The sequence below is a fragment of the Strongylocentrotus purpuratus genome, unplaced genomic scaffold, assembly GCF_000002235.5.
Source record: "Strongylocentrotus purpuratus isolate Spur 01 unplaced genomic scaffold, Spur_5.0 spur5_scaffold_2, whole genome shotgun sequence".
NCBI classification, from domain to species: domain Eukaryota; kingdom Metazoa; phylum Echinodermata; class Echinoidea; order Camarodonta; family Strongylocentrotidae; genus Strongylocentrotus; species Strongylocentrotus purpuratus.
Genome location: NW_022145605.1, coordinates 32,645,420 through 32,669,993, shown reverse-complemented (window position 1 = coordinate 32,669,993; position 24,574 = coordinate 32,645,420). Strand labels below are relative to the sequence as shown.

The 24,574-nt window shown below is 36.6% G+C and overlaps 2 protein-coding genes across 2 annotated transcripts; one reads left to right on the top strand and one right to left on the bottom strand.

Annotated features, from left to right (window-relative positions):
- Positions 1-1,822: 1,822 nt before the first annotated feature.
- LOC579817 (short-chain specific acyl-CoA dehydrogenase, mitochondrial) lies at positions 1,823-13,250 on the bottom strand. The gene is made up of 9 exons (XM_030992230.1): positions 13,127-13,250; positions 11,133-11,281; positions 8,625-8,774; positions 7,660-7,771; positions 5,863-6,014; positions 5,076-5,246; positions 4,374-4,607; positions 3,286-3,342; positions 1,823-2,478 (listed from the first exon to the last, which is right to left on the bottom strand). The coding sequence occupies exons 1-9, from the start codon at positions 13,185-13,187 to the stop codon at positions 2,317-2,319; spliced, it is 1,248 nt and encodes a 415-aa protein (XP_030848090.1). The 5' UTR covers positions 13,188-13,250; the 3' UTR covers positions 1,823-2,316.
- A 2,592-nt stretch (positions 13,251-15,842) lies between these two features.
- On the top strand, positions 15,843-23,855 carry LOC100890892 (density-regulated protein homolog). Its single transcript, XM_003727483.3, has 6 exons — positions 15,843-15,977; positions 18,229-18,376; positions 18,860-19,018; positions 19,803-19,919; positions 20,713-20,849; positions 21,491-23,855. The coding sequence occupies exons 2-6, from the start codon at positions 18,250-18,252 to the stop codon at positions 21,533-21,535; spliced, it is 585 nt and encodes a 194-aa protein (XP_003727531.1). The 5' UTR covers positions 15,843-15,977; positions 18,229-18,249; the 3' UTR covers positions 21,536-23,855.
- The last annotated feature ends 719 nt before the right edge of the window (positions 23,856-24,574 follow it).

The following is a 24,574-nucleotide window of genomic DNA, read 5'->3' as shown; positions in this document are numbered from 1 at the left end:
TTTGAAAGTGAGTTACAAGGTTTTTGCGTTTATCTACATTGAGATACGAGTTTTTAGTTTTTATTCAAATTGAGATACGAGTTCTTACTTTCAACTCTGAATGAGTTACGAGGATTTGGTTGAATAAATTACAAGGATTTGAATACACTACCTTCGGTACTGTTAGGCCGTGTGTGAGTTACAAGGAAAAGGAATTATGCATCTTATGTTACGAGGTTTTGTCAGTGCAGCTTCAAAGGGGGTTAAAGTTACGAAGTTTAGTTTAAGGGTGTTTGTGTGAAATTTGTTAAAAAAACCGAGACGGAGACGTTCCATGGATTTATCAGGTGGTGTTGTAGGCCATTAGGTACAAAATTATGCAAAAAAAAATCAAAATCTCAACTAGATGGAATTCGACTGCACGCAGTCGAAAATGATGCCTCCGTCATAGAGCAATTTTACAAACCAAAACAGAAGAAATTTTTCGAATTCAAGTTCAATTGTAATCCACTGACAGGTTCTCAGAATATCGTGATTACAAGCAATTTCTCATATACATATATGACCCTTTGATCTTTGACCTCAAGAATTTCCGTTTCGGTTTAATAAAATTTGGAGTGGACTATTAGGCTATTATTATTATTATTATTATTATTATTATGACCCTAAAATCTACTCAGTTCATTGGCTCTGCAAGATGTCCTAAGTTAAATAGTAATCCATTTGTCAGTTCTAATGAGAATGCGTTCACAAGCTATTTTTGCATACATAATGAGCCCATGATCTTTGACCTTTGACCTTATGAACCAAGAATCTACTCAGTTCATTGGCTCTGCAAGTAACATACATGACCTAATTTTGGCAGGAATCCATCAATCGGTTCTTGAGATAATGCGATCACAAGCTGTTTTTGCATACATAATGTGTGCTGTGGCCTTTGACCTTTGACCTCATGACCACTAAATCTAATCAGTTCATCGGCTCTGCAAGTAACTTACATGACCTAAGTTTGGCAGCAATCCACCAATCGGTTCTTGAGATAACACGATCACAAGCTGTTTATGCATACATAATGAGCCCTGTGACCTTTGACCTTTAACCTCATGACCCCAAAATCTAATCAGTTCATTGGCTCTGCAAGATACATACATGACCAAAGTTTGGCAGGAATCCATCAATCGGTTCTTCAGATAACGCAATTACGAGCTGTTTTTGCATACCTAATGAGCCCTGTGACCTTTGACGTCGTGACCCCAAAATCTAATCAGTTCATCGGCTCTGCAAGATACATACATGACCAAAGTTTGGCAGGAATCCATCGATCGGTTCTTCAAATAACGCGATCACAAGAACGGGACGTACGGACGTACGGACGGACAACCCGAAAACTTAATGCCTCCGGCTACTTCGTAACGGAGGCATAAAAAATTGAGATACAAGGTTTTGTCACCCCAACGACGATATATGAGAAATGGACATGTTGCCTAGGCCAAACAACTGAAATAAGAGAGCCTGACTGTGTAAGTAAAATACAATGTAATACTGTTTTCATATTGCCTTTTACTCAAAAACTTGGAAGTATTAACAAAATATACTCTCATCCTCTGAATATTTTGATATCATATTCACATCTACACATATACAAAGATAAATTCTGCGAAGGACTGACGGATAATTATATTGAAAAAGAATAAGGGAGGGGGAATTATAGGGAGGGAGTCAGACTGTGGATTTTCAGTTGACTTGACCTTTGTGGAACCATTATCACAGCAGCACAAGTGCAGAAGAATGGAAGGCTATTGAAATATATATATATATATATATATATATATATATATATTTAATGTATATCTCTGTATATACATGAAGGCAAGTCCAGGATTTTGGGCCACGTTGTGTCCCCCAAGAGCAAAGAACCATGGATCAATAACGAAAATAAGTATCAAGGTCAAGAATGAACTTGATTTTTGTTCTGATCTCGGCTATTTTAGGGCTATCAACTGAATTGAATTGATGGACGTACTTCATTCTTTGATTTGTCATTGACGTATGGCGCAAAAAACCTGGGACTTGCCCACACCGAAAGCCTCGTTCTCATATCCTGTTAGTAAACCACCAGGGCAAGATATGAGGACACAGCATAACGCGCTCTACGTTTCTGTATGTTATACTATACAGATAAGTGATTACACATTAGGTCTTTGCTGCCTGCAGATCCTTTTTTCTCACCCCACTTGCCATTTATTTAACAGTAAAACAAAAAACTCAAAACCCTGAATTCTGCGGTTTACCATGTATAATGTGAACGATTCTTCAGGCAAGAGTTAAGACGGAATATTAGCTCATCATTTCTGAGTGTTTCTTGAGCATCTGACCAGCTATGACGAATTTCTGAATTTCACTTGTTCCTTCGTAGATCTCTGTGATCCTGGCGTCTCTGTAGTGCCTCTCGGCCGGCATGTCCGTCACGTAACCCATACCGCCAAGTATCTGGATGGCCTGTAGGAGGATGATATAGAGCGAGTCATGAGACCAGGAAGCAAACATTCATATTATTATTCTCATTCTAATATGTATCATTTTTTATTGTTGAATAAATATACCGAGGTTGTTTATATTGGATGTACAGTCAAACCTGCTTGAGTGACCACCTGTCTACAAAGACAAACAATTTTTGTTTCCCTTGAAAATGGTTTCTCATTGAAACATGTACTAAAGGAACCTGTCTACAAAGACCACTTTTTGTGTTTCCCTTGGCCGGACTATACAGACAGGTTTGACTGTACCACACATGCTCTTGTGGCAGTTCCTGCGTGGCCAATATCCTACGAAAACAGATTTTCCTACATTCTGCCATGAACCAAACACTATACTCAATCTTCATCCTAATCCTAAAGCTAAAATCCAATTGCATGCATAACATTCAATCAATTCTTTGATGAAATATAGCTAAGAGCAATTGGTGCCAGAGGGAAATGTCGGAGCATGTACCAAAAAAAAATCATCTACAATTCAGTTCAATTCAATTCAATTTTATTTCTGTTTCCAACAAAACATTAAAAATCAATTATAATTACTTACAACAATTAAGGAATACATGTTGGAAACAGAGGGGTCCACTATAAAGCAATGCTTGTACAGTTGTGGACCCCTAAAATGATACTTGGCTTTCCAGTGATTCAAAGGCAAGTTGTAATTTGATCGGATACGATTTTCATACAAAATATTGGCCTTTTTTTGGCGTCAAATCTGATCAAGCCTTACAGATGTTAAATCATAGGGATATATTCACTTTCAGACACTTACCTGATGACTGCAGTAAGTAGCTGCTTCTGATGCTGCTAGCTTTCCCATTGCAGCCTCCTATAAGCATAAACAAGAACAAAATACTGAAATAAATTGACTGCAGATTATACACGTAATACCCTTGTGGAAAACTGAATTCAAAGGCATTTGCACCCATCCTACATCTACTAGAGAAAGAAAAAGATGTGTTCTTATGTACATCATGTGGGAAGAACTTTTCCACACTCTTTTGGCTTAAAATATTTCCAATTGAACCACACGGTTCAGAGTCAAAGCTCTGTGAAAACCACTATGCCAGGTCTGAATTTTGTTGGATATAGACTACATTTCAATAGGCTCTGTACCGTAATTGTTCTTGTTCAATTGTTGAAAAAAACATTTCAGCTTGCTTCAAATTTCCTCGACAACAGTGTAAGTATCAAAATAGAGTCTTAGCTTGTGTACAATAAGCCTTTCCGGAGATATCACTTCTACAAATGACCCTGAAATATCCACAGATCTTTTACCCATGGAGATGTTCCACTTTGTGCATTTTAGAATAATCACTGCCCAAGTGAAGGAGATGCTCCTTAGATTCCATTTGTTTGCCCTCTGAAAATGAATATTTACTGTTGGTGCATAAATGAATAATGATTACATAACTTTCATGAATATGTACTTAGCAGTCATCTTAATGGGTTTTAGAGTTTTGTACAAGTGACCTTTATCTGCCCATGCACAGAAAGTATCCCTGAAGCAAAAATAATAATCATATCATTTAATCATTTAGTATGTAGCATCACTTACATGTCAATGCTTTATACAACTATGATATTCTCATTATCATCAATAGTGATCTGTCAGTTTATGACAGGTTCAGTGACCCAATCAGAATTTATATCAAGTGTCTCTCCAAGTACCTCGGTCTTGAGCCATCCGTTTCAGCGTTTCATATCCTGCTGCTCCAATTTCTGTGATTAAATCATCTAGAAAGCCTTTACGAGGTTTTCCTCTCTTCTTCTTTCCATGTGTACAACCTTCTATGACTCTGATCATCAAGCCATCATCATGCCGCATTATGTGTCTTATTACTACGAAAGCATACATACCTGCGTGTAGTTTAGGCCTGCGTCTTTCATCATGGCTGCCTTCCAGGTCAGCAACCTTGCACTTTCAACTCTGACCTCCATGTCGGCCAGCTTGGTCTGGATGGTCTGGAAGCGTGAGATGGGCTGGTTAAAGGCCTCCCTCTTGGTGGCGTAGTCAATGGCGCAGTCAATGGAGGCCTGGGCTATTCCCAGGGCCTGTCCAGCGATGCCAATCCTACCGGCGTCTAAGGTAGACTGGGGATGGAAGAGAGAGGTCAAAGAACATATTTTGGTAAGAGATTTATTTCATTAAGTTAGCAAATTGCTTAATATGTTAATATATATATATATATCAAACTGGTTAGAAAAAAAGTTAATGCTAAGCACTATATTTTTTTTCTTTCTGATTTTTATTCTGTTTTTTTATTGCTTTATCACACGGTCTGTTTGGCTTTTTACCCATTTTTGACAAAAAAACCTTTGCATTCAACTTTTTACATGGGTTGGAAGAGCCTCAAATGCACCTTTTTCCTCAAATACCTAAATGGGCAGAACAATTATATAAATTAAATTTTCAATGAAAACATGTGATTTTCGCTATATTTATACCAATTTCATGAGATAAAAGGAAAATATTTTTGAAAACTTTTAGAGTGGGTTGGTGTAAGAAAAGGACCATGGTCACCAGAACATAGGATGAAGAACCTGAGAGAGGACGCCTACCATGGCAATCTTGAACCCCATGCCTTCTTGACCGAGGATATTCTCCTTGGGGATCCTGCAGTCTTCAAACATGAGCTGGCATGTGGATGTCGCCTTGATACCAAGCTTGTCCTCCTTCTTACCGAGCGCCAGTCCCTCGTAGGGCTTGGGAACGATGAAGGCACTGATACCCTGAGAGAGGAGGGAGGAGAAGAGAAGAAAGACAAATTGTTAAAAATATTAATAACAATAAATATTCTTGATTTATAGAACATGTATTACAAATATGTCTCTGACTGATTTACAGATAAATACAGTGGAGGTCTCATGGCATAGTGGTTCATTTGCTCGAATCTTTGATCAAAGGGTTGAGGGTTCAAATCCCAGCCCAACGTTAATCTCTAAGACATTAGTCCATATTTGCCACTCTCCACCGAGGTGTAAAATGGGTACCTGGTAGGATGTGAAATAATAGTTTGCCTAGCATTGTGAGCATCTGTCTGGAATGCTCCCCAGGGAGTGGAGAACGTTCATACACTGTGTGTAAGCAAGACTGCATCCGATGACCAAGGTAGTAGTAAAGCCCTTTTTAGAGCCATCATCAATATATCAAGCGCCATATAAACCTAGATTATTAGCATTATCATCACTGTCATTATTACTGAAGACCAAGGCTTTTTGTGTTACGGATGTTCTTTTTGGGCTTCTAGATTTAGGAAAAATGGGCATTAAATGAGGTTGATGAAGATTATGAAGATGATAATGATGATGATGAACATGATGACGATGACCTACAGGTAATACTCACCTTGTGTTTCATGGCTTTGTCTGTCCTAGCGAAGACGATAGCAGCCTCGGCCTCATACCCATTGGTGATCCACATCTTAGCACCGTTGAGAACCCAATGATCACCGTCTAGCCTGGCTGTGGTGGAGGCTGCACCGGCATCACTACCGTTATCTGCAGGAACAAAGAGTAGTCATTAGGGGACTTTTCATAACTTTTCATAGCATGTGGTTTATATCTTAAAGCCAAAGACCAGTTATGATCATACGATTGCATTGTGAAAGAAACATTGTGAAATCGATCAGAAAAGGTTGATCATCTAGCATAGATGTACTGCAAGGTTCTGGAATCATCAAAATGAAAAGATATTTGGCCAAGTCTTCATAAAGTTAGAATCACTGTACACAGAAAGATGTATATGGGACTACGCACACGTGCGCGACACATGCATTTGTATCTCTCAACAGGCAAGTGATACACTAATTTACCAAATATATCAATTAGTAGGCGGTTTCCCGTCATCATGTATTATTCAAAATATATTCTTTCACATGATTGGTAATAAGAGCTTCCATTTCATTTTTTGAAATTGGGGCGTTTCCAATACTGGTCTTTACCTTTATTGACTCGGTAACATTGCCTCAGATTCTGAAACAAAATCCTGGATTTAGCTCATGCTGCAATCATAATTTTAAACCTCTCTAGGTCAGTCAGGAATCCCATGACTTTTACAAGCTGATCGCCTGTCTGATTATCAAGATATTTAAGAATGGAAATCAGAATTTCATTTTTGTTTTCATAACAGTTTTTATAACACTACAGTCTATCGGGGAAAATGAGTATGGTAAAACCTGTCACTCAAAAGATTTTTACCTTTTTGAGGCACTTCATGATCATTTTGAAGCGAATTTTTTTCTAGGGCTTCAATATTACACCATACCACAGACACCGATAACACGTAGGGCCTTTCATCTCAGATTTAACAGTGTTAAACAATGCCTTTAAAGACGCCTTGTAGTTGGCCTTCATGTGGAATTTGACATCATTCAGGTGTTTATCCAACAGATGATGCATCTCTATGTGAACGAGTGGACAAGGATGTGGCCGCTTAAGGGTTAATAGTGTACAGACTGTACCAATCCGAAGATACTTTGTCCCTTTTGCAGCAAACATCAAATTCTGTAGAACTTCGCAGGAATTATGAATATGTCATGTATGTCCTATCTGTGAAATTAGTATTCAAATTAAGCATGGAAACCTGTTTATCTTCTAGATTTCACTGTCAGACACTATTGAGTGACTGACTGACATCTTTTTTCCTTTGGTAATAACATACATAAAATGAGCTGTAACAGGTAACAGGTACATGAGCATTTGTCTTCATCAATAACCCACTTCTTGTAATGGCCAAAATTAAACTGATTGAATCTTTGTGCAGCACAAAACATACGACCATTCGGTAAAAGCGTCTGAAAATCAGACTATTACTTTAATAGGTAATTGCAATCACTTAAGTTGATTCGACAACTAATGCTTGTTACTTTCCCACTAAAGATATTTCAAGCCCTTTCGTTTTGAGGGAAGTTCTAATTTAGTATTGTCTTTCAAATGCTGTTGGAATTTAACCTTTTCATTTAATTTAGGCAAACTCTGGGTGATTTCTGCACAGTATCTTACCGCATAGATCACTTGGGCAAAGGCACAAGTAGGCATCCAGTACAATAGGCATCAAGAACCTCATCAAGAACCGCAACGTGTATCTTTGCTCCAGTTGATATTTTAAATCTTGGGATATATACTTTTGTTTTAAATACTGTACCTGGTTCACTGAGAGCAAAACAGCCCACTCTGTCTCCGTTGACAAACGGTGCAATAAATTCTTCCTTCTGCTTCTCTGTACCAAAGCCTTCTAAAGGACCTAGATACAAAGACTGAAAACAAGAAGTAATATGTAAAATCTCATCATTATCATCATTAATATTATTGTTATTGTTATTAGTCAAATCAACAATAATAGCATATCATGCACTACTGGTATATTTGACAGGAGCTGAAAGAGTGAATCTAATCATTAAAGCCCTCAGACATCTTTGGGCTTCATTTCAACGTACTTTTGTCAGCATGAACTTGTAAGCGCTATGATACTGTTTGAATCCCCCATAATATTTTGTTTATTATTATCATGAATTATTTTATCATTATTATCATTGTTATCATCATCATCATCAATATTATCACCATTATTATTATTGCTCATAATAAGTATCAGCTTGCATGGTGATGTAGATATACAGTGGGCTTACTGTTGCACCATGTGAGAGGGGGGGGGGGGGCCGGGGAAGGATTGGGGAGTCCTGAAAAGGACTGTTGGTAATCTTTCTTTTCCTAGTCCATTTATGTGTGTGTGTAGTTTTCAGTTCTTTGGTGGTGGTGGTTATTTTTTTCTTTCTACACACACGCTCAAGAAAGAAACATTACCAACAGTACTTTTCAGGACTCCCGAATCCTCCCCCCTCTCTCTCACATGGTGCAACCGTAAGCCTACTGTGTATTATTATTACAATAATTACAATTATCATTATGATTATCAGAAATAATTCTTATTGTTGTTGTTATTAGCATTACTATTAATATTATCATGATTTGTTATCATATAATTCTTCTCACTACTACTACTACTACTACTAGTACCTCTACCACAACCACTACCACTTACACTTTTACTACCACTACTACTTCCATTATCATCATCATCATCATCATCATTCCTTGTGTCAGACTCACATTATTAACCGACATGATGGTTCCCGTACTCGCACAACCCCTACTGATCTCCTCCATAGCGATAGCATACGCCAGGTAGTCCAGATTGGTTCCTCCATACTTCTCAGAGACGGACACAGCCAGCAAGCCGAGCTCTCCAAGACCTTTTACCTATAAAATACAAAGCAGAGTGGATGTTACTCGGTGACCTGACGGTTGTACATTTGACCTTGTGATAATTGTTCCAGGTCAATTTCATTCAGAAATTGGGTTCCTATCTTCAACCCAGGAACCCATCACTATACCTGACCCTAATCCTAAACCTAAAACCCTGCTGCAAACTTAGCCCAAAACCTATACCTTGTATGAAATTGAGCCCAGAACAATCCTTGCAGGAGGGATCTTTGGATCACTGAGCCGTTATTTGGTCACGCCACAAATTGTTGTAGGATTTATTTCATCACGATATAAATTATAGGGTTAGGGTTGGTTTTGGGTTAGATTGAGGATTAAGTTTGAGAATAAAATTAGGTTGAAATAAAGCCCAGAGCAATTGTTGCAGGAGGAATTGTTGGATCACTGACCAGATATTTGATCAGTTGACAAATTGTTCTAGGTTTTATGTCATCAAAGATATCACAGGGTTAGGGGTGCAATGGGGTTTGGAGTTTAGCTTGAGGGTTGGGTTTGAGGATAAAGTTAGGTTGAAGTTAGGAATTGAGTAATACAAATGTAGTTCAGGAAATGGAATATGAAGCAATTGTCATAGAACCTGTATGGGGTTTGTTTACCCACAGGAGTAAACTAGATTTGAACATAGAAAGCATTATACATGAATCACAAAGTAATGAATTTGTTTAGACTGCTTTATTTTAGGAATACAAATAGGTAAATTCAATCAAATTTGGCAATGTATTGGATACACTTTGGACTTGCCTAAATCTAAAGCACAATTAGTCTAATAGTGATGTAATGGTTTGACTTGTGTCCTTGCAAATAAAAGCAAATAAGCAACTTAATCCTTCTTCAGTTTGATCAATGGATTAATGATAAAGCTTTGATCCAAATAGCTTTTCTGAGTTACATTTTACTGTGCCATGTTTGCACTCAGCAGCACTGTTTACAGAGATACTAGGCATCACAACATTACTTATAAATTGCTGGTATGTTAGCATAAAAACATATATGTTTATTTAGGAACCAAACAGTTCATAATCCTGTTCAATTCTGAGGGTAAAGTACCCTCAAAAATAAAAACAAGCCCCTCTCATTCTGGCATTTATTTCATTGAGACAGAAAGAACCAATCTTTTTTATTACAATTCCCTTAAATAAACATTTAATGTGGAGTTGTGGGGCCATATTTAATGCAGGTTAGGGTAAAATACTTAAGCAAAAGATTGAACTGTAAACGTTGACAAAGTAGTTTGTCTAAGCTGAAAACTGAGTTAATATTCATAATATTTCTGACCGAGGTACTGAATTGAAAACCAGCCAAGATGTTTGAACCTTCCAAACGTCTGCTACTCTGCTTAGTACAGAGTTAATGACCTTCTGGCTCTGAAGGCCAATATAATGGCTCGTTCACATACACGAAGCAGGAAATCATAGCAGTTTGTTCAATAATAATAACAATATTTATAGAGCATAACATATCCATCTCTAGAGATGCTCAAGGCGCATACAAATAAGTTAAGTTAATATTTAACATACATGTACTTAAGATTAAAGAACTATTAAATGTTAACTTAAAGGTAAAGACTAGTTATGGTCATGCGATTGCATTGTGAAAGAAACGTTGTGGAATCGATCAGAAAAGGTTGATCATCTAGCATCTAGCATCTGCAAGGTTTTGGAATCATCAAAAGGATAAGAAATTTGGCCCATTCTTTGTAAAGTTACAAGCCCTATACACAGAAAGATGTATATGGGACTACCCTATATCTCTCACAGACCATGAGAGAAACAAATTTACCAAATATATGAATTAGTAGGCGGTTTCCCGGCAAATTTGTTATCATCATGTATTAGTCAAAACATATTCTTTCACATGATTGGTAATGAGAGCTTCCATTTCATTTTTTGAAATTGGGGCGTTTCCAATACTGGTCTTTACCTTTAAATTAGATCACACAACTTCATGGTGCCATGGTATATACAATCTGGCACAGTGTGATTATTAGCTTTGCATGTATTGTAAAAAAAAGAACATTAAAATTTAAACATATGCATCGAGCATCAGGTGACTTTTAAGCCCAGTTTTGAAAGTAGAAAGAGTGTTGGCTGTCTGAATAGAGAAAGGTAACTTATTCCACAAAGAAGGAGCTGCTGATGCAAATTATGCTTTGTCCCCCCAATTTCAATGAGTAAATGAATGCACTACCTGAATATTATAAGATAGTAGATACAGACATATTTACTTAGAATAAAATAAGGTATAATAAGATGAAGCATGAGGGGAATGCAATAGAAAACTGTCGTCAGTTTAAAATGAAATGTTAGGTGCGCAGACCAGGGCTCCCCTTCATACCTGTTTGACTGGATATGTGTGGTTCCTGTCCCATTCAGCAGCATTTGGTTTAAGTTCGTTATCGGCAAAATCTCTGCATGTCTTTCTCAGCATCTCATGTTCCTCCGGTAGACTAGCCAGGCTTGAGACGGCACATCGGACCTGGTGGCCTGGAGTCAATTAAAAGATCATTCAATGATATGGATGATACATTTACACTGTACATTTACGATTGCTCAGCACATGCTTTTGCAACCACTGGCAGTTAGTTTGTTGATTTATTTATCTATACTTTAACATCTATTTGTTTATAAATTAATTTGTTTATTAATTCAATTATTTATTCATTCATACATTATTTGTTCAGGTACATTACTCATTGTAATTAATTACTAATTCATTTATTTATCTATTGTCTTATATAAATCATTCATTAAAAAAAATTAATACATTTAAAAATTCATTGATTTAAATGTATTGTTATCATTATCATTATTATAAAAATGAATAAAATATCCATTCTAAGAGTAAAATCTTTCATTTTTTAAAACAAAGGAAAATAGAATGAATAATGGGTATAAAAGTGTTATACTTACATATACATGCATGTATAGTAATGATTTGCTTTAGTTTTAAACTGATAGAACAGATTCAATTTTTTGTTAATGATTTTGTGCTAGCATTGATCTTCAATACCTAGACACAGCACAAATGATTAACAAGAAAAGAAGATAGAGAGCTCGAGAGAGACAGCTCGAGAGAGAAAGATCTTTGACTGTGAGACTGAGACTTTATAGTATGGTTTGTACAGGTTGTAGTCATACTACTTATAGTGAGTGGCTCGGTAACATTGTTGTAGGTTGATGAAAAAACTGCGTAATTTTTGTATGAAATGTTACTTATTATATTCCTCCTACTGTACTAACTCTCTAACAATTCTCAAACCACAAAGATATATATTTCTTAATTTTTTTTAAGGCGTCACTGTGCACGTGCGACATCCTCTAACAGTAAATTCTCCCAACCATTTTCCATGAAAATAAGACATAAAACAGGCTTTTAAAAATCTTTCAACACTTAAATGTCTGGAATGGTATACAAAGCCAATTCATTGCTTAGTGACGATTTACATTCACCTAAAATGTAATCAAATTGTTATAATATAGTTGGGAGAATTAAGGAATCAATCAGATCAGTTTTTATTCTCAATTGTTTTCATTAATAATGGTCTGTTTTCACTCAAACATAAAGATTATCTTTAATTGTACATCTAGCATTGCAATCACTACCTTAGCACCATTTTCTCTCATCTAAACAGTGATAGATCTACCAAGTATTTCGTAGGATGAGACTAGTCTAGATCTAGACCAATATTTATTTTATTAATCTCAAAAATCTGCTCAATCTTTATAGATCTAGACTAAGAATAAAGAATTAAGAGTAAAATTATGGTTAAGTAAATATGATAATCGTGATTAAATTAACACAGCCCAACAGGAGGAGGCCAAAACTGAGATAGAAAGATAATAAAATCCTAAAAGATAGAAATATATGGCTAGACTATAGCATAGAAAGTAGATCTAGACTCTAAGTTAGATCTAGATTTAGGTAGAAGATTTGTCAAGGACAAGTCAAAGTCACACTTGTTTTGACTTTTATGAATGGGTCAAGCTTATTGATCTCAGCTCAAGTCAAATACATCTAGTATACAACCATTTTTTTATTTTTTATAAATGAAATAATTGAATCAGATGAGGCGTAGTCCTAGAACTTTTTCAAAAATAATCTGCGCCAGATCAGATGCGTAGGCGTAGCATGAAACATTAGCAGCAACGGCACACAGACTGAGGACACGCCTGCTTCAGCCGTCTGGGAAATATGCGAAATAGGTCCACACAAGCAGTGCTTTGGAAATTCGACTAAAGGTTATGATAGCTTCATAACTATTCAGTATAAATACACCTTGACAGAGGCTTCAAGTGTTTATTGAATATATATAAAATTTGAATTCTTACCTGATGTTTGCCTCACATGAGGCAAAATTCTTCGAGTAAAAGTGCTAAGTACGGACGACATCTTCAACGCACAGTTTGGTGTTGGGTAATCACGGAATAATCGAACAACGGTTTGTCGCCACCTATTGACAAATACATTACAGCATTAAAAGATGAAACTGCTTGTAGTACATTTTCACGGCAATGTTGGTTTTTAATTGATTTTGTGATGGCAAAGTGAAAATTCAAGCGTCTGTATTGTTTTAAATGAACTGACTGGAATAGAGGCTTTACGGAAGAGGAGCACTGTTAAATAATAATGACTGAACACTGATCGATTCGCAAAAAAAGAAAATCATTTATTTTCATATATATTTTGATATATTGATTGTTTGAATATATATTTGAGGAATTTTCAATAATACTATTATATTTTACTTGTCATTTTGAAATGTTTGATTGGGTACAAACAAACAAAAATAAACAAACGCAACTGCAGTGAGTGCCTGCTTGGTATGATGGGCAATTGGGCATGTAAGTATCAAAACCAGCCCCAGCACGTATCCTACCTATTAAAGACGTAATGCAGAAGAAGTTCGGTTAAATTATAAACTTTCGATAGGCATAAGCATATTCTCATGTAGAATTAAAGTTTTTAATCAGATAGTCATTGTAAATGGGAATTGGGAATTTTTTAAGTAAAGGAAGTGATTAGGCCTGCCAAAGGGGCACTTTTTGACTGACTGTTTTTGTTTTTGTTTTAGACCGCCGGCTTCTTTAAAACCAATCATGCAGGCTCTAGCTATATATTTCACTTATCCTTTGTAGACGAGTGCAGTATTAGCGGCCGGACAGAAAACATAAAACCATATAGCTATACCTAGACTACCTTTTAAGAAAGTGCATTTTGTACCATGATGATTTGATAAACTCATTGCATAGGCTCAACATATGAAGAGGGGCGATGTTGCCTCGATCTTTTGGGCATTTATTCTTTTGCGGGGGGTGGGGGTGGGGTGGGGCTTGATTTTATTTGTTTAATTTTGTTCACAGGGAAATCATTTCTTTTGTTTTGGTTTGGTAATTTTGCTTGTGGAAAAGAGCAGGTTTATAGAGGCACATAACAATATTTATAAAATCAAATGTATGTGGGGTTATTTCGCCACTTTATTATTTTAAAAATATAACTTTTTGTTACCAAAAGTAAGAAGATACATATGTAAATGATTTTAAAACCAAGACCACCCTATATAGCTGCAGCCTGCATACGTGATGCGACTTCCCAAACATGATGCGCAAATACGGAACATTTCAAATTTGTCATGATAATTAAAAACAAATGTGCCCGTACATTACGGGCACTCGACAAGTGCCACTATGAAGCAAAATAAATTTCCAGTGACGAATTTGGGATTGGGTTGACGCCATGGGCGTCAATCCGAATTAGACCGTGGGGGGGGGGGGGACACAAGTTCAGTAAGGATTAGGGGGGTGGGGGGAGTTGGAGGACATAGAAAGCGGTGTTTGCAGGGTATGGTGTGGCATAAGGGTTAACACCCCCTCCCAATATAAATTTAGTATCAGAAACAGTAAAATATATAGACTGAATAAAACAAAATAATTAACGAAAGGTTCAATGTTTGCATTTTTTTTTCTCGTAAAAAGCGAAAATGTTCCATAATATATAACTTACTTTAACAGAATTGCCATATCTCAATAATTTAGAAACCCTTAGATCTATAGGGGGAAAAGTGAGGGGCATATTGAAACAAGGACCGCAATGGCGCACTCATCTTTGGTTTCATGAAGCCCCCATCACACCAGACTCGTTCAGTCGTTCTCATCACTACGTTCTGGAGGAAAAAAATGATGCCAAACAGGTTACAAGTGTGGTGAACTCGAACGGAGTGGACGTCTCCCCTCTATATCTCTCTTTCTCTGTATTCTATCCATCTATCTCTCCGTCTCTCTAAATCTTTATCTCTTTCTCTATCTCTCACCCTCTCTTTATCTCCCCTATCTCTATCTCTCACTTTATCTCTCCCTCTATCTCTCCCTGTCTTTCTCTATAAACTCTCTATTTCTCCCTCTATCTCTCTCTCTCTCTATCTCTCTTTCTCCCTCTTTATCTATATATCCCTCTCGGACATCGTTTATAACATTATTCTGAGAAAAAGGGGGTTTGACGGCGTGGATATTATCTTAATTCAGAGAAACTCAGTTTTCCCCCTCCCTACTCCGCGAAGCGCGGAAGCTTTGTCGTTTCATTAAATCATTAGAGAAAGAAGACGATTTGTTGTACCGTTCTCGACTCTTAATCCTTGTCTAAATTCATTCCCCCCCCCTCATGCGCGAAGCGCGGAAGCTTTGACGTTTCATTAAATTATTAGAGAAAGAAGACGAATCATTGTACCGTTCTCGACTCTTAATCCTTGTCTAAATTCAATCCCCCCCCCCTAATGCGCGAACCGCTGAAGCTTTGATGTTTCATTAAATTATTAGAGAAAGAAGACGAATCGGTGTAACCCGATGTAAACAGATTGTAACCCCAGATCGTGGGGGGGGGGGGCATTTCACCACCTGAAAATTCGTGGGGGGACGTGTTCCCCCGTCCCCCAGGATTGACGCCCATGGTTGACGCAAAGCATTTTATTTCTTCAAAGACGTAAAGGCCTTTTTTCAATTTTGATTTGCTTTCTCAAGGTTAGCATATATATATTGTACAGAGATCCCATTTGTTTTGCATTTGCACGTGAATTGCATTGAATGTCTTGAGTTTTGTGACTTGTGAGAGCTAGAGATCTATGTTTAATTGACGAAGCGGATAAGGCGACTAGACACCCACGGCGGAAATAAGCTTGATTTGAAGAAAGTAAATAAATTGTTATTTTATTTTCCAACTTTACTAATTTGCAGTGTGGTCGGTGGATGTGAAGTGATTGTGAATGTGAATGTGAAAAAAAAAAAATCGGTCCAGTCGAACAAGAGAGTTGTCGTCATTCTCGTAGAGTCGTAGGGCTAGATCATTAAATTAACAGCTGGGAAAGCTCTAGTCACCCATCCTTTGGCTTTGGTAACTAGCCTAGAAGCCTTAAAAACAGGAAATTTGCTATTTAAAAAATGAATGTCTGTTGTTATTTTCCTTGCTATGTGCTGCCCTCTTGTTGCTGAGTAGTGAGTAAGGAAAACTTCATTTGTCATGATTGGTGTTTTTAATAAAGGGAAATCCAACCTGGCTTGGCCTGGTACTAGTAGGAAACTAGAATTAGAAATATCAACAAAGACTGGTGAAAGTTTAAATGAAATCGGACGAAACATTAGAAAGTTGTAATCACTAGAAGCTATGCCTGGGATCTTCAAATTGTCTGAATCGATAATGTCTCTGTGATGTAGTCTAGTGGCAGACAAGGTTGAACTTCCCCCATTTGTTCAAACACAAAGTGTGGGAGGTAAAGTATGAAGGGGTGACCAAAGTTCGCGGACATTTTAGAACATATTACAAAATGTGATATTCGAACTACAATTTCCCATATTCTACACAAATTTATTGATTTCAATTATAACCAAAGGGACGGCGAAGTTTTTAATTACAGATTAAAGTTTAACTAGAAAATTTTATCGTCGAAGGATTTCAGAGATATCGCAATCTAAAAATTCGATGTCCGATTGTTCGTGCGCGCTGCATCTAAAAAAGTCATAAAAACAACGAGACCTAACTTCACGCACGGGGGTTTACAGTTGATTTATCAAAAAGTGTGATCCATCAAAAATAAGGTAATATCATAATTTGCAAGGCAAGATATCATACAATCAGTTAGTACCGCTGTTTACTTACAATTTTGAGGAAATCTGCTCTCAAATTGAAGATTTTCAGACCCTTATCGGTAAGTTGATCATTTTTCGGAACGGACGCAAAATATTGCAAAATTTGCCGATCTTTTGTCAATATTTTTACAATTTCGTACCCAGTTCCAAAGAAAATTTCATTTCTGGGAAATTTTTTGTTCCTCTTTCCATTGGTGATATCAGATTTCCGTAATATTACTGATTTTTTGAGATAGCGAACTTAGGTCACGCGCGAACTTTGGTCACACCACCATACCAGAAGTAAAAATGCCAGAGCCCAGAGCCAGAGGTAGAAATAGTCAGAAGTAAATGTATGCACTCGTAAATTCAGTAATTGTTCTCTGAAAGTCTGAATGTATTATGTATCTAATATTACCTAAAGAATTCACGGAAATTAGATATTTACATGGAATCACAATCAGAGAATAAAATATTGCATACATTATCTGATGGATGTATCCACCTGGAGTCCTGGGGGGCATTTCACAAAGACTTTTTTCAATTACAAATGACAATAATCATTGACAAATCTGCTGATAACCAATCAGAAGCAAGTATTTCAGTAGCTTATAACAAACGGCGTGTTTCCAAAGAAAAAAGTGGAACACGGATTATCTTTTCCGGATAGAAATACTGTGTCGCGGCGACACGGTATTAAACCAATCTGTTTCCACAGAGCGCAGCATTCCGATTCGCCCCGATTCCATGTTCCAAGTCATGCAAATGCCGTGTCAATCGGAAGTCAAGATTCAACCTTTGACCTTGATCGTGGATTCAGATCTACACAGGATTCCACGCTATTCTATTGTGATGTACATTTTCATTGTTACGTACAGCGCGTATATAAACATATTATTGTATATGCGTATTTCAGAGTATTTTTCAACCAATCACGCTGCAGTGGTGATTGGGGCTTCGCGTGCTCTGATGCTCCGCCAGACACGGTTTGTCGCTGTGTGTTTCCACAGAGATTTTACAGGGAGTTCGTTGGGATCGACACGTCAAGATCCACCTCCCAGAGGTGGATCTGATAATCCGCATCTCGGTCGACTCGACCCGACATGCTTGTGTTTCCACAGGAAAACTGACACGGTATGACACGGATAATACTGTGTCGATGTTTTCCGTGGAAACACGCTGTAAGACTGTCATTTGTCACTGATGAAAAGTTTTGTGAAAAGGGCCCCAGGATTATTTTGGAATTAATCAAGGGTCTATGCAGAAGGACATTACACGTGGTGAAACAAATTTTAATTTCTTATTTTTCTCTACCTCAGATTCCAGTGCAATCCTAAAAAATGGCAGAACCAGTTGAAGATATACCAGTTGAGGAACCTGAAGCTGAAGTAGAGGTTCCCAAGAAGAGTAAAAAGAAGGACAAGCAGGACAGAGCCAACTATCCCCTGAAAGTAAACTATTGCGGAGGTATGAATACAAGCTTTGCTTTTTAGTAGATCCCCCACTTTATTGATTTATTTACTTATAGGATTGTATCCTCTGTTATAACTATTCACCATGTACATTATGTTTTCTATATTGTATGTTTAGTTATAATTGTCACCATGTTCATCATGTTCAATTATGTTATCTTCGATAAAATGAAATAAATAAACTTGAGACTTGAAACTAGCTTTGTTTCACCCATGGATCTTTCAATTTGACCCCAGTGTAGTGGTCCGAGGGAAATTGGGTAATCTTTTTAAAGGAATACTTATCAGGGGATCATTGTCCAATCGAGGATTTTTTGTCTTATATTTTTTATTTTGTTTTTGGTGTGTGTGTGTGTGTGTGTGTGTGTTTGTGTGTGTGTGTGGGGGGGGGGGTGGCAATGGTTGTATGTGAGAGTACAGGGGTAGTGGTCCTGTTGCAGAATAATACAATGAATAACGATTTGCTCATGTTTTTCAGTCTGTTCCATGCCCTTTGAGTACTGTGAGTACCTGGCAGACTACGACAAATGCAAGAGATGGTGGGAGGAGCATTTCCCAGACTTCTTCGAGCGAGCGATGAAGATTGGAGACGGTGTGGATGGGGAAGGAGACGATCCCAAGAAACGACAAAAACGAGGTGAATATTTCTGCTCTATGGACAAGCTGTGAGGTATTGGGGTAAGCCTGTAGGACTTTTCAGTATGAGGGTTTAGTACTAATGAATTTTGTTTGGATAGTTTGCTGGTGTTTGTTTTTATTGACTGCTAAGAAAGAATATATAATATGCTTGTTCATGGAAGTAAGCAAGTAGGGGACTAACAGCTTTAAGTTCTCTCTGAGGGACCTGGTAATGAGGATTGATGCCTTACTACAAGATACTAGCGCATCAACTTGGTTTTGAATCAGATATCTCCCAGTTACGAGACCACTGCTTATCAATTAGTTTGTATGCTTGGTTTTATTTGGTTGAGTTTTATACCAGTGAACATTGATACAGATAGTAACAGCGTCACATAAACTAAGTTTGATTCTCATATCTTTAGTAAGCAATGATATGAACACATATATAAAAAAAGTTGAAGATACCGTTTATCTTCTTTGAAGACCCCCTATTCCACCCTCTCTCTTTATCTCTAAAGGGAGAAATTAAGAAAAGGAGGAGGAGGAGGAGGAGGAGAAGGAGGAGGAAGGGGGAGGGAGGGAGGGAGGGAGGGAGGGAGGGAGGGAGGGAGGGAGGGAGGGAGGGAGGAGGGAGGGGGGGGGGAGGAGGAGGAGGAGGAGGAGGAGGAGGGGAGGAATATAATAATACCATACATCTCTCATGTTTTATGTGACATTTCTTTGGATTGAGCAGTTATTGGTTGAGCAGATATAGCCACTACAGAATGATTGATTTTAGTTTTCTCTCTCTCTCATTCCAGGTGGACGAGGTGTAATCAAAGCAAAGAAGCAGGTGGAAAAGTCTAAAATCTCTGTGGGCCGAGTAACAAGAAACAAGAAGAAATTTGTCACAGTAGTCAAGGGTCTTGAAACACATGGTATGTACAAGTAATGTAATAAAAAGCATACTAATCGTAGTGCAGATTTAAAGAGAAGGTTGAGTTTAGGTAAAGGTGAAAAATAATTTGTGTGCTTTCTCGTGGTTGTCTAGTCAGTTTGGAAGAAAATCACAGGAAAATGTCCCTTGAAAAGGAAATGCTCTTCATATGCGTCCATATTTGAAATAGGACAAGATATAGCTGAATAGTGTGAACCAAATATCTGATCCACATTTGTGTGTGGTCCCATATACCCATTACTGTGTGCTGTTTATGTGACTGTCAGAATGATTCAAGTCAATTTCTTATTTTGATGATTCCAAAACGTCTCAGTAGACACCAGTCCCAATGCTCATGCACTACATAATTAAATCTTTCCCTCTTGCTTCTAGAAAATCACTTTCAAAATGAAACTTTTGGCTAGTACTCAATTTCAGCTTTAAACCCTGAATAAGTGGGTAGAATTTGTTCACAGATTTATGGAGTCCTCTTCGTACAAAATGTTTTTCAGTTACCTTATCCAACTTAAGCTGTTAAGAATTTAGTTTACCATTATTGTAACTGTCCATGATTAATGATTAAATCTTTTTATTGTGAGATGATCTCTGTAAATTTTTGTAATGAAAAACAAATGGACAATGAATACTTGATTTTTTAAAAATTTCTTTCTATTTGTCAACTTCTTTATTCAATATATTTACCATAATTCTGAAAGTAAATCAACAAAAATGATGTCATTTCTCTTTTTTGCAGTTTGAATCGTACCTCTATTTCTTATATTGTTTTGTCACAGGTGTCTCATTAAAAGAAGCAGCTAAACTCTTTGGAAGGCATTTTTCTTGCGGGTCGTCGGTGTCTGGAGATGAAATTGTTATACAGGGCGATTTTGTGGAGGATGTCATGGTCTTACTTGTCGAAAAATATCCTGAGGTAATGAATGAAGAAAGAACAACAAAATATAGATATTAAAGGCCCACTGTACTACTTGTAGCTACTTGCTCCCTCTATATAGAAAACAATGCCTAATCGGTGACCATTGGTCCCCCATAATCCTTTTTCTTATGTTAATTGAGAGCTGAGTTGATGAGATAGCCACCTGTCAGTGACCTTCCTGGGTGGTAATCCTTCCTAGCCAAAATAGTACATACAGCCTTTAAGATTGTATGGTTGGTTGGTACATGTAGGTTGAAAGAAATGGCAGAGATTGAACTTTCCAATTGAGAGATAATTAAAATGGAGTACAGTGAAAAAGAGGGAAAGGAAAAGTGTAGCCCCATATACTCATTTTTGTGTGCATGCAGTTACATCAAGTCTTCGGTACTACATAATCAATGTATCCCGACTGCTTCAAAACAGTTTCTTTCACAATGTACAGGTGTCCACACTTGTATGCATTGCTTTTTAGTGGACCCCTCTGTTTCCAATATGTATTCCTAAGTTGTTGTAAATGTTTATAATTGATTTGTAATGTTTTGTTGGAAACTTCAATAAATTGAATTGAATTTCATGACCAATATTTCACTTTATCTTTAATTCCTCTCTTGTTTCTTCTCTCTTCATGTCCATCTTAGATTGAGGAAGACGATATTGAAGACATTGGGAAACAAAAGAGATGATGTCACCATCACTGGAGGACTGATGCGGAGGAGGGAACAGCTTTGGCTGGGAGAGAGGAAGAGAGAGAGAGAGAGAGAGAGAGAGAGAGAGAGAGAGGAGACAACCTGCAAAGGCATTGACGTCACAAACAATACATATTTTTTTCTTCTACTGGATTAAGAGAATGCTCAGTCCAGAAATCAATCTGCTGTTAAGCAGTAAAACTACATGCATGTGCTTTTAAAGTACCGACATAAAGCCATAGACAAAATGGAAAATTAAGCAACCTGAGACCCATTTCACAAAGCCTTTTTTCAATGACAAATCTGCTGATAACCAATCAGAAGCAAGGACTTCACTAGCTTATAACAAAAACTGTCATTTGTGGCTGATGAAAAGTTTTGTGAAATGGGGCCCTGTTCTGCTTTTCAGGGGCCATGCCTCCTTCAGTTGTATCCTGAAACTTTTTGTGTTCATTGGTAACCTCGTGTATTTATTGTAATTAACAGAATAGGAAATAGGTGTTGATTCTAATTTCTTTTTAAAATTAAATTTAAATTGTCAAATCTTGTTTAGCACCTTCCAGAACCTACTATTAAGGTCTTGAGCAATAGACTTGTCTACCGTTTTTATGCATTCTTTTTCAACAAATGGTTCTCTTGACAACTAACAAGTTTGTTAGAGGCTTGTCCAACCTAGCAACAATTAGATGGATCCACAAAGTGAATTCCATCCATAGCAATGCTATTACGCATACAAGGTGAATTGTTGGTATCCAGGTGTTAGGAGCAGAAACATGCATAAACTGAAATATATTAGTAAACAGGTCTCTTGACATAAATGGACTTGAGAATTGAGTATGGACTTTTTACCCCCATAAGATGGGGATAATAAATATTAAATAAGATTAAACTCTACAATTACTAGTACCTTTCACGTTATTCATGTTCGTATGCAATTTCTCGGGCAGGACTTGCTGACATCATGAAAGGGTTAAACATTGACCAAGCGACGGTTGATGGTATTGTTTCTGTCTCTGTCTTCAGTTCAATTCCAACTCTTTAATGGGCAAGTCCAAGATATATGCCATACATAACCAAGAATTATTGAATTGTATTACAGAATTGTGAACCCAATTTGATATCAAAATACTGGTAGTTACTAGCTTGAAACAGTCACCATATATACCGGTCCTAAAATCTTAGATCTTTGATGAGATAACCCTCCTGGCCAAACAAGTGCATCATTAGCCGCAATTCCTTACAAGTAAAACTCTACTTGTATTCTTTATTATTTTCAATGTAAAACAGAGCAAATGGATAACAAATAAAAACAAGATAAATGAATATTGTAGTGTGCATATTGTGTATCTTTATTTGTTTTAGTTTTTTACTTTAGACTAGTATAAATAACAATGTTAAAAGCAATTTTGATATAACACATGTACATAGTCATTCAGGTATACAAATATCATATATGATAAAAATAACATCTTATCCAAGTTAGTACAAAGAGCCAATTCTTACAGCATGGAACTAGTATGCATTTCAGGAATCATGATTATAAGAATACAAAGTATTTGGGAATAGATGTCTTGTTTTTCATAGACAAAATAGAGGCTTTTTCCCAAAATGGCACAAATCTTGTATGGAATTTCAACTTTAATATTACATTGACCATCCTTTAATACCTAAAGATATTCAATTTAACTTTTAAAAAATCCATTATTTTGACATGGTAACGGAAGTAAAATGTAGATGAATCTTCTGAAAACGTATAACAATCTAAGAAGGGGAAAGATTTATTTTCAATATTGAAAAAAAAAACCAACTATTCATTGTGTGGTACAAATAACCTTTAAAACATGAGTTTCATCAAAATAGAGTAGTCATCAAATTCCATTCCATTGTTGCTCACCAAACAGCATACATATGTGTCTACTTGCCATAAACTTTGGGCCCAATTAAAAAAAAAGATTGTCAAAAGTTCAAGAGTGACAATCATTCTAATGTGTATATCGTTTAAATATTCAGCCTCCAAAGAAATGAAATTGTATCAAAAACTGTAAAAGCAGAACTTTTCAGTCAGTGACAATGCAGTCATAAGAATACAGCCTCTGTGCATCCGCTCATGGTGTTAGTAATGATTATTTCAGTTTGCTAACTGTTTCCTAAATTCTTTTGCTTGATTAGTGTAGCTCATTTAAAAATAAAATACATGGTTATACAATTCCTAAAAATGATTTGCTTCTCATAGACAAATTTTAGACACAATCTCATCTCAAAATAATAAATATAAAGGCCTTTGGCAAGAACACTGGTAAAATAACAAACTAAGGTTTCATTACAAGAAAAAAACATTACAAATATATTTCATGGCATAAAACAATACGACCAACAATAGGTTCGCACTAAAGTATCGGAACAAAGTATGGAACTTACTAAAACAAAATGAATGCATATTTCCTAATGGAACGTTCACAGGAACCACATTCTTCACCTTCACAAGCAATTGTTTTGTAAATAAATGTGAATGTACTTGAGATTGTATTCCTTCTAAATTTGAAGTTGATTATTTAGGTTTGTTTTGGTAAATATGTGAAAGTGATTAAACTCGCTATCTAACAAAAATGGAATATATCCTGCTTCATGTTCAAATTTGACCATTAAAGGTGAGCAATACTCCATCATACGTAACGAGAACTGCCCAAGAAAGAGACAAATTATTGCAATTAAAACGAAATAGTCGGAAGGGAGAAAGGACTTTGACTTTACTTTGTCACTATTTATTATTATTGTTTAATTATATATGTATGATATCATTTCTTGATATATTTTTCACTATGACAATTAAATAAATAAATGAAAATTAAAAGTGTTCCTCTATACAAACTAATTTTTTTTAAAAATGCATCTGAATTGGTTTAGAAAATATATATTCAAATTTGCCTTATTTGTAAGTTTCAGGGAATGATTCACAATTCCTTGAAGTACCCCTCATCCATTTATAAAAGCGTTCATACACCACATTGCACATCATGTCAAACTATTAATGTCATA

What these genes read in the sequence shown, in the direction of transcription:
- LOC579817 (XM_030992230.1), bottom strand. Translation starts at nt 13,187, where the DNA reads ATGTCGTCCGTACTTAGCACTTTTACTCGAAGAATTTTGCCTCATGTG. An exon ending in ACACATATCCAGTCAAACAG is followed by an intron (nt 8,775 to 11,132) that starts GTATGAAGGGGA and finishes TGTATTTTATAG; the next exon opens with GTAAAAGGTCTTGGAGAGCT. An exon ending in CTACTTACTGCAGTCATCAG is followed by an intron (nt 2,479 to 3,285) that starts GTAAGTGTCTGA and finishes ATCCTCCTACAG; the next exon opens with GCCATCCAGATACTTGGCGG.
- LOC100890892 (XM_003727483.3), top strand. Translation starts at nt 18,250, where the DNA reads ATGGCAGAACCAGTTGAAGATATACCAGTTGAGGAACCTGAAGCTGAA. An exon ending in CAAGGGTCTTGAAACACATG is followed by an intron (nt 19,920 to 20,712) that starts GTATGTACAAGT and finishes GTTTTGTCACAG; the next exon opens with GTGTCTCATTAAAAGAAGCA. An exon ending in TTGTCGAAAAATATCCTGAG is followed by an intron (nt 20,850 to 21,490) that starts GTAATGAATGAA and finishes TGTCCATCTTAG; the next exon opens with ATTGAGGAAGACGATATTGA.